This window comes from Bidens hawaiensis, unplaced genomic scaffold, assembly GCF_021521415.1.
Source record: "Bidens hawaiensis isolate Kalapana, Puna unplaced genomic scaffold, B.hawaiensis_p1.1 tig00047003_1, whole genome shotgun sequence".
In the NCBI taxonomy this organism is placed as follows: Eukaryota; Viridiplantae; Streptophyta; class Magnoliopsida; order Asterales; family Asteraceae; genus Bidens; species Bidens hawaiensis.
In genome coordinates, this window is record NW_027498408.1 from 65,111 (window position 1) to 75,443 (window position 10,333).

General features: G+C 38.5%; 1 protein-coding gene across 1 annotated transcript; it reads left to right on the forward strand.

The window, feature by feature from the left end:
* Positions 1-8,203: 8,203 nt before the first annotated feature.
* LOC143596793 (dirigent protein 21-like) lies at positions 8,204-9,032 on the forward strand. Its single transcript, XM_077075476.1, has one exon. The coding sequence runs from the start codon at positions 8,413-8,415 to the stop codon at positions 8,986-8,988; it is 576 nt and encodes a 191-aa protein (XP_076931591.1). The 5' UTR covers positions 8,204-8,412; the 3' UTR covers positions 8,989-9,032.
* The last annotated feature ends 1,301 nt before the right edge of the window (positions 9,033-10,333 follow it).

Genomic DNA, 10,333 nt, shown 5'->3' on the forward strand with positions numbered 1-10,333 from the left:
TTGGATATGATCACCATCTTTTTCGTCAATTTCTTTTTATAAAACGTAATAATATTATCAACTTATTTACCTTTTATCTATTTAATTTTTTTGTTTGGATTTACTTTTGATTTTCTTGAGTGGCATTAGTCATTCATATGTGTTCTTATTGGTTATTGAAATTATACACACAAATCTAGAAATGGTCCATTTTTTTATTTGTAAAAGTGTGCTTCTCGTGCAATTAATATTGTATGTTTTGCTTATAGGAGCTCACATATATTTGTTTTTGTCACCTTGGTGAAGTTCATTGTCATTCACATCCACTGTCATAAAGCTTAAAATGTGCTGATGAAATTTGAGATGTGCAATACTTATGAATCAAGATTCAAGAATATCTCCTGTCCCGAACCAATATAGGATTTGTTTAGAGTGTTACAATCAAACTTCCTCTCCTTTTATGGACTCATCGTCATCAGTGCGGTTGACCCAACTATCCTAATCAGATGTGGGATTTGTGTATGGTGACCCCTTGAACACCCGAAGACTCATCGTCTTCAATGAGATGGGTCATCGTACCACCAATATTATTTGTTTTCTCACACGGAGCTCATGAATATGCTTTTTTGTTACCACACACTTAACTATGAAATTTTTCTCTTATCCATTACCAATAAGTTCAAAACACGTTGACGATATTTAAGTGGAGACATTCCTTATGAAACTGTCTATGATTGATGTAAGATTTATATATTAAACTTAAAACATTTTAATGATATTTGAAGTGAGACATTTCTTATGAAATTAAGATTGAGGTAAGATTATTTACGTAACATATATGCTTGATAAAGAAAAAAAATCGATTCGGGCATATATAATATTGTTTTAACAAATACCAAAAGAAAAACAAGAACTCACTTTTCGTCTCTTTTCACTTCCCAAATTCAAAACACGGTTTCTTTTAATTTTTTTTAAAAGATAAATACTTTTTTACTTCCCGAAATGCAAACCCACCCAGGATTTTAAATTATTTAATACTTGAAAAGTTGAAATAAAAGAACATGAACAGATCAAGAAGTGTGTACTTAGTGGTGGCAATAAATTAAAGGTTTCACATTTCTCTCTGGCATCTGGTCATTCACGGCGATCATGTGCACACACGTGTGGCATTAAAATTTTGTAATAGAATTGTTTTCGCTGATAATATGTAGCATCTAAAGCAATCATAGGTATCAAATATGTCATCTAGGCTTGTAAACGAATTGAACGTTTGGTATACAGTTCCTGAACTGTTCGGCGGAAAATCCGTTTATGCTCGTTCATTTGATAAATGAAAGAGCACTGGCAAAAAAATTGTGTTCGTTTAATTAAACGAACATGAACACATGTTTTGTTCGCTCATTTATGTTCGTTAATGTTCGTTCATTTATGTTCGCTTTTGTCCGTTAATTTATGTTCCTTTATGTTCGCTTTTGTCCGTTAATTTATGTTTCATTCGCTCATTTATGTTCGCGATGAATTTATCTCTCCACTGTTCATATCCCATCGCATTAATTGCGATGGGTATAAAAGGAAGAGAAAACTTCCTATTGAAGCTTTATCGCCTTTGTTTTTCCTTCTTTGTTCTCCTTCTGATTTTAGAGCTTTGGAATTTCTCCATAATTCTTAAGCCAAAATCGTCAGCAATGTCGAATGTTCAAACCGAAGTTGATGAGATAGAGATCTCATGGGACTACTCTGAGTATGAAAGATTACTAGAGACGTATGGCATTCCATCGGAGTGGGAGCCGGAGTTTCCTTCACCGGGCTCTATAGCCAGTTTATCTCCACCCGGTAAAATGGATGTTTATGCCGATTACTTTTCCTGTGGGAATTTCCGTCTTCCTTTGACGAAATTCTTTATGTATTTGTTAACCGCCTATGGAATTCACTTATCCCAACTACATCCACGTATTGTAATGCGAATTCGACATTACGAATTCGTATGTATAGCACGTGATCTAGTTCCACACGTTGATCGATTTCCCATTTTCTACCGTCTTGCCATCCGCGATGGTTGGTATACCTGCCAAGGGTTTTCCGACCGAAGTATTGGATACGAGGTTGAGAAGGTGTCTGCCGATTGGCGTAGCAATATTTTTTGAATTTCTGAGGACGTGGTACCTGTTGCCATGGTCCGCCGTCCAGTTAACTCTCGTCTTCCGGACGTTGTTACAGCTGCCCATGAAGGGCGTGATTGGTTCCGTATTCTAATGGCGGAACCAACACCGATGCGGGCGCTACCGGAGGAAGCTCTGGTGTGGGCAGGCATGAGCCGTTTATGGGCCTTAGAGTTTATGAAGCCCATTTTTGTTGACTTGTATGAACGTAAGTTACCCATGCTGTTTTCCTCTTCTTTGAAGTATTTCATGATTAAACTTTTTATCCTTTCAGGTCGAGGTTCTATGTTCAATGTCCTTTTTGAGAATAGAGGTTGTGTCCGACATGGCATTCGAGATGCCGGGGACCTACTTATTCTTGAGAAGACCAAGTCTCGTTTCCTTTTTCCAAAGAAGGTGCGGGCTGAACCTATTGTCTCTAACGCCACATTTGAGACAGGTGCGTATGTTCTAAACCCTCATCCGCTTATTGCTATTACTTCTGATGGGACGATCACCACTTTATTATCGAGTGATGATGATGGCGATGGTTCCGATTTTTCCTCCTCTCCAGAGGAGAAAGAGTCCGATGACGATATACCTGAGTCTTCTTCTGTCTCCCAATTATTGGCAGAATTAGAGAAGACGAGGGCTTTTATGGCTTTTCAAGCAGGTCAAGCGGGCGCCAAGACTGCAGGTGCTGAGGCGAGACCTTCGAAGAAGAAACGAAAAACCCATCTTCCTAAGAAGCCACAGTACTGTCTTGCTGATCGCATTGACACGGTAGAAGGTACGTATTTCTTTTAAAATATTTTGCCATTTTGTACTGTTTAGCTGAACGTAACCTTTGTGCAGATCCATCGATCTTACCGAAAAATGTGTCCGAGAGGTTGCCTACTCTAACCCCTCAAATGGAAAAGCAACCTTCACTTCTTCCGGAAAAGGAGGTAGAAGATCGACCTTCTACTCCGCCAAGTACTACCAACGTGGAAGATCAACCGACCTCTCCTCCAACTGATACTATTATAGAAGGGAGGGTGTCGACTCCTCCCGTTGACACTTCAGTGGAAGATCCCAACAATCAGTCTGGGAATGATAACCGTTTTGACTATCTTTTCTAGGCTGGGGGTTGTACGAGTTTTCAGGGGGATGACCCGCCTGTGGATGCAGGGGGTTTTAGGAGTCATGAGACTCCTCAGCGCCCTCCTCCTCAACAATCATCTCCTTTCCCAGCTCGCCTAGAGTCCTCAGGTTCCCGCTATTATAGGATGCGAACTTGGGTGACAGACATGATTTGTTTGTCCCTCCCTGGGATATTACCAACGGATCCCGGTTTACTGACCCCGGGGTTTGTATGAGTTTCATGAAACATTGTGCGCCCCCTGCTGAAATGTCTTATCAACGTGACCTTTCCCGCCACGACCTTCATACAAATGTAGCCTATCATTTGGCCAATGCCTTAGCTGGTAGCCAAGAGGTTTTATGTGAGTGGCGCACTCTAGGCGGGAAGGTGGGGGAGGCTCGCCGAGCTGCTGAAGCTGCAAAGAAGGAGGCTGAGGAGCACCGTGTCGCGGCTCAAACTGCTAAATGGAAGCAGGTCGACGCGGAGAATGCCCTCAAGAGCGAGCAAGATCGTAACGCTGCAGCTGCTCGCCGATGGAAGGAAGCTTGTGAGAAGCAAAATTCCCTTCTTGAGGCCGCTCGGGCCAAGGCTCAATAAGAAAGGGATGATTTGGTCCGGGCGCAAGGAGCAAACTCAGCCCTGGAAGATCAAGTGTCTCTCCAGGGCACTCGAATTCAGGAAATTGAGGCTGAGCTAAAGGTGCAGAGAGAGCAAAATGATCTTAAAGACAAAAGTGCCATTGAGGTTCAAACTGCTTATGACTCTCTCCTTCAGGCTCATGAGAAAATGGTAGCGGAATCCCAAGCGCTTCAGGCGCGAGCTGAGCGGGCGGAACATGACCGTCAGTGGTTCCTCACCCGAGGGGTTGATACTGTAAGTTTTCCCCTCTTCGAATGTTCATTGCTTATTTCTTATTATTGATATTGAAGACTTTTGTATTTTTGTCCTTGCAGGTCGTCCGCCATATCAAGGGAAGCAAGGAGCTTACTGACAGCTTTGCTAATGTAATGACTGCTTCTTCTTCCCTTGGACGTGTGATAGGATTTCATGAAGGGATGAACTATGCTCAAAGTAACCGCTCATTCAAAGATCATCCTCTTCATGGCCTTGATGTCAAACAGGAGCGGAAAACACGGGTCGAGGAACACGATGATCTACGCTTCCCGCTCCAAGACATGCTTCCGGAGTTTGCTTCCGCTAATGACGGTGTGCAGCAGTTGAAGGTCTACTTGGACGAGGAGTCTGAGGATGACTCTTCGGAAGACACGTCATTGAAGGATCCGGAAGGCAAAACCACCTCGAGCCCTTAGAATAGGTTTAGATGTTGTGACTTGTAACTTTTCTTTCTATATTTGTAGTAAACATTTAATGAGAAAAAACTTTTTGTCTTTTGTAAATATCCAACTCTTCTCTCTTTTTTTTAGAGAAAATATTTGTAGAAGATAATTTTGAATTTTGAAAGTCGGATAATTTGTATGACGTGGTGGGGAGAGAAACTTTTTGGGAGCAACTGACAAGACGTGTATGACGTTGTTGACAGTCAGTCTGCAGTTTCTTGAGTTTCCCGCCTGACGTGTCAATCATCGAGTGGTCCGTGGTTTCTCTCTCCTCTGGTACACCATCAATCGCATTATATATATGGGAGGGTTATCATAAAAATAAGTAGTTTTCTAGAAAGACTAAGAATAAATCATAGCCATTGGATCATGTTAATCAATGGTTGATATTTAAAATTACCAATAACCGACATAGTTTCCTATAATTGTTCTTTCACCATAATTTGTAATGCTAAATGTCAAAAATTTGTTGGTTCTTACCATTTTTAGGAAACTTCTTATTCTTATTTGAACCATTATATATATATATATATATATATATATATATATATATATATATACCACCACCCCTCACTAAATTCCATCACTAGTAATGAAATGTGGTGGGATGAGATGACACACCCTCATTGGGTGTTTCAAGTGATGGAAAAACAACCCCCCCCCCCCCCCCCCCCCCTTAAAGCAATCCATGACTCTTTAAAAAAAAATCCATGACATGGAACAATGAAATAGCCATTTAACAACCATACCTTTTTGGTCTATTGATTTTTATTAAGATCCCAATTATCATCTTTTGTTTGTTGCCGGATGTAACTAATGAATTGGCTGATGATGTTTCCAACCTTTAACCTATTTGTTCCCAACAGTCAGCGACTAACTTAATCCTAACGCCGTTACTTGTAGGTTGCCGAAATACGTTTTTGGCCAGAAAAGTCACATTTTTTACCGGAAAACACCACATGAACATCGCCATCACCAACCAACAAACATCACTTAAGCACCACCAATCGATCATGACGATGGCTCTAGGGTTCTGTCGACATCAATAATTGAGGCTTTTACTAGAAAATTGTTCATAAATGTCCAATCCAATGTTACAAAGATGTTTGGGACGAAAATGTTGAGTTTTCCGAAAATAAAAAGTTTTTTGGCCAAAAACGTTTTTCCGGCGACCTACAATTAACGATGTTAGGATTTTGTAAGTCGCGGACCATTGGGAACAAAGACGTTAAAAGATGGGACCATCAGCAGCCAATTCGTTAGTTAAGATCGATAGCGACCAAAAGATGATACTTGGAATCAATGAAACCAACACACTTACTTTTTAGAGTCAATGGCGAAACTTTATTTACCAAGAACACCAACCAAAGGCTAACGAATTATCAGTCACATCATTATCACTTTTTATACAAAATTTATGTAGTGGTTGATGTTCTTTCAATCATCACTACTTCAAGGGGTGTTCAAGCCACGTAAACACTCATGCATCATAACGCTCATAATGCTCGGTGATGGTGCGTGAGCTTTATCCGTTCTTATAATACTTATTACAGATGATCAAATAAAAGTATAATGCATACTTACAGAATTTAATCATAGTCGCACTGATGCTGCCAATTTATGAAAAAATGAAAAACTTTCTTAACCTTGAGATCACCCATAGAAAATTTAAGTTTTAAGTTCTTCCACTTGTTTCCGGGGTGATTATTTTTTCAAAGACCTTGTTTCTCAACTATCATTCTTTTAATAGGATAAAAACATTATTGGTGGGTAGAACTAAAATAATCAATGGGCACTAATGAAGCAGGAATAAGGAACCAGTCATTTGACCCGTCCATTTAGGGAACCACATGAGTAGATGCCTTTCAAAAAAAAATTGTAACTAGATAATCATAAATATAACATTAATTAAGAAATAGAAATAAGTAATTTCAAACAAATAAAGAAATTATTTTGTTTTTTAGCATGAAATTTGTTGACTAAAATATGAACTATGAAGATTCAAATAAACAAAATAAGTAGCAAACGGGATTTTGAAAAGAAAAAAAAAGTTGTGAAAATATTCTAAGTTCAACCATCATTCTTGTTCGCCATATCAACGGTTAGCACCACAACTAGCCGACTCAAATAAAGGTGGTTCAAGATTCTCAACCCGGCTAGTTTTACAATTAGTGTTATATGGCGGAGGTTTGTGGTCGATCGGTAATGCCTGTTCCAAAACACATTGTAGCAATTTTCAATGGGAAAAATCTCTTTAAATAGGCATGTAGGCGCTTTAAGTGGATTGTGGAGGAAGCAATGTGTGGGTTGTGAAGGAGCCGAATTATCGTGGGCTATAAATGAGTCGGATTATTGGAGTGTGAGCTATGAAAGAGCCTGGTTGCCATTAAATTTTATATTTTCTCAAGTGAGCTATGAAATAGCCGGATTGGTGTTGACTTTTACATTTGTTCAAGTGAGTTATGATGGAGCCAGGTTATTGTGGTGTGGCCGGGTTTTAAAAAGGTCAGATAATAGGTATTCGGCTATGACGCGACCGGATTCTTGGAGTGCGGGCTGTGAAGGAGTGTTGTCCGTGCTTATATGTCGTCCTCTAATAAGTTGTTTTCAAATTGGCTATTTGAAATGTAAAAGTCAATGTCTATTTAAGCAAAAATTGTGATCATCAAGCCTATATAAGAGGTTTTTCTTATTTTTCAATAAAATGCACATATACACCCCTCATTCCCTCAAGAAAGTCAAATGCAGAATCAAAGAAAAAAAAATTAACTGATAAAAGTACTTAAGCAAATGGGTTGTTGAATTAAAATAATCTCAACTTTCACTCATTATTCGGGAACAATCTCAACTAACAAAATGTTAATTTTTCATCATTCCCAACTTCCACCTTATCTTATTTTGGCACTGTCAAACTAATGTGACAGTAACTCTGTCAATATTTTGATGATGTGCCTTGCTTATGTGCCATTTTTTCTTAAAAAAATTGCCGGTCTCACACCATCAATACTTCATCTTTCTTCTCAAAGAAAGAAAAAAAGCTAACCACCATTACCAGGACCACCCAACTAGCCACCTCCACCACCACCCACCTTCACCCCTCATCGTTTTTCCTGTCACCGCTGCACCACCATGGAAACTCCATCACTTTTTTTCTTGTCACCGCCGCACCACCATGGAAATTGATAATATTATGGTCATAAACATTTTTCTGTTTTGCTTTATAATAATTTGTTAAAAAAACAAAGATGGATGTGAATAAAAAGAACCGGTAAAGACGTGATTATGATAACGAGAGAAAATGTTAAAATTGATAAAGAATTCATCATATGAGACACGCGATTATATTTAATTATTTCTTGATAATGCGTCCATGTCATGAACTATATATTAATCATAACTTAGAAGTTGACTCCTTTCAGAAAAGATAATTTCTTTGAGTTTTACATTATGTAAAAACATATAATATTGTGCCTAGTTTTAATCTATGATGCAATGTGAAAAATGTAGTTTGTTTTATGGTGGATTTTTTTTCTTTATTTCTTTTTTTTTTCAACTATGACATATTAATATAAAAAATAATCGACTTTCAGCAAGATCAAAACAATTTTAACAGCTTGTTTTTTGCTCACTAAATAAAAATGTTGAATCCGTCACCACATAACATACATGTATAGTTGATATCTCCACCATAGTAACTAGCTAGTAGTAAGTATAGGTTACTAATGTACTTCTCCACAAAACACATTTTATCTCTATATATAACACCAAACCCTACCACTATTAATCCATCATAACACCATTTCACAACCCTCTCCCTTCATTTCAACTCTCCATCATGAATCAAACTCTCCCCAAATACAAAAGTATCATTTTTACCCTTTTCATAATCTCATCTCTCCTTCAAGCACAATCCCATCAGTTTTCAAGAAAATTGTCATCAAAATCACTTGGTTTCAAGAAAGAAAAACTAACTCACATTCACTTCTATTTCCATGACATAATCAGTGGTGACCACCCCACCGTGGTCAGGGTAGCTGAGGCGCCCACGAGCAACACCTCCAGTACCTTCTTTGGTATTACCGCCGTAATTGATGACCTATTGACAGCGGGTCCTGAACCAACCTCAAAGGTTGTGGGAAGGGCACAAGGGATATATGCATTCGATGGTCTAAATGACGCCCGACTGCTAATGGCTTTGAATTATGTTTTCACTGAAGGAAAGTACAATGGTAGCACTTTGAGCATATTAGGGTCGAATGCTTTGTTTTCACCGGTGAGAGAGATGCCGATTGTTGGTGGAAGTGGTCTCTTTCGATTTGCACGTGGGTATGCGCTTGCAAAGACTTATTCTCGCAATGCTAGCACCGGTGATGCCATTGTTGAGTACAATGTATATGTCCTACATTATTGATTGTTTATGTGATGTTGGCAGCAATATAAGGTTTTAACTTATAAGTGTGAGAAACAATAAAAACTCTAAAATTTCTTTTATCCTCGTCAATTCATGTTTACATGCATCATTTGTTCAACTGAATAACTAAAGATTTTCTAATTGCATCATCACTTTGATAACGTTGTGTTAATTTATTACCGAACTAGACAAACACTTACGCAGAGCTTCACACGTGACTCCACGTTGGCGCCCGGCCCTGCGTGCCTGCTTAAAAAACCAACAAGCGACCATTCTCTCCTCTGTTCTCACTACTCTTCACAGGTTACTCGATTGCCAACGATCCCTCCTCGCGCTCTTTTCTTTCTATCACCCGTATTAGACGGCTCTCAACGATTTGACTTTACATTATTACATTGGAGATGATCTTAAGCGTATTTATCTCTAAATTGCATATGCTGACTAGACAATCCTTTCACCACTTTGAAGGCAGCATTTTATGTCAACCAACAAATTATAAAAGTCATGCAAGGGTCAACAAAATCCAATTTATTTGAACTAGGTTGCGCATGGGTCGGTTTGGGGCCAAACCCATAACCATTACTTATACCGATCCTTTATGGCGGTTTTGAATCTTATAGCAAATCAGTTATGGGTCGGTTAACCATAACCAAAACAATGTAATTGGACATAAAAGCTTGGTACTAAACAAGGAAGAGCAAATTCGGTACCAGTACCGAAATCGGTACCGATTTGTTACCGTTGGTCCCGAATATTCGGTACCAAAATTTTGAGTTTCGGGATCGGTACGGTACTAGTACCGGTATTTCCCGAATTTTTACCTTCAATACATGTACCGTCTCGGTACCAAACTGAATATTTCGATGCCGGTACCAAGAATTTGTGATTTTCGGGATTGATATTTCGGTACCGATACCGGTACGGTACCATGCGCATCCCTAGTACCAAATAATAAAAAACGACATAACATAATCCAACAAAATATATAATCCACAGTATAAATACCAAGTATTAAATATAAAAAGGGCATTATATAATCCAATAATGAAATTTTAAATTAGTTTGATAACAAACACAAAGCCAAAAATCAGACAACATGTTTGGTGAAAGTTAATCTAAACATATTATCGGTTAAATGAATGCGTTGTTTCGGTTATGGTAGGTCTGGAATTATGTTTAAGCAAAACCGACCCACATTTGGTGGTTTTCGAAAAATCATTAAATCAACCCATCGGTTATGTCAATTTTCAGTTAAAATTTGTTTGGTAATTACTTCAGTTATGGTTTGGTTAACAGTTATGACGGTTAAGTTGCTCATCACTAATTAAAACAGTGGAAATTAAAA

Coding starts and splice junctions, on each gene's coding strand:
- LOC143596793 (XM_077075476.1), top strand. CDS start 8,413: ATGAATCAAACTCTCCCCAAATACAAAAGTATCATTTTTACCCTTTTC.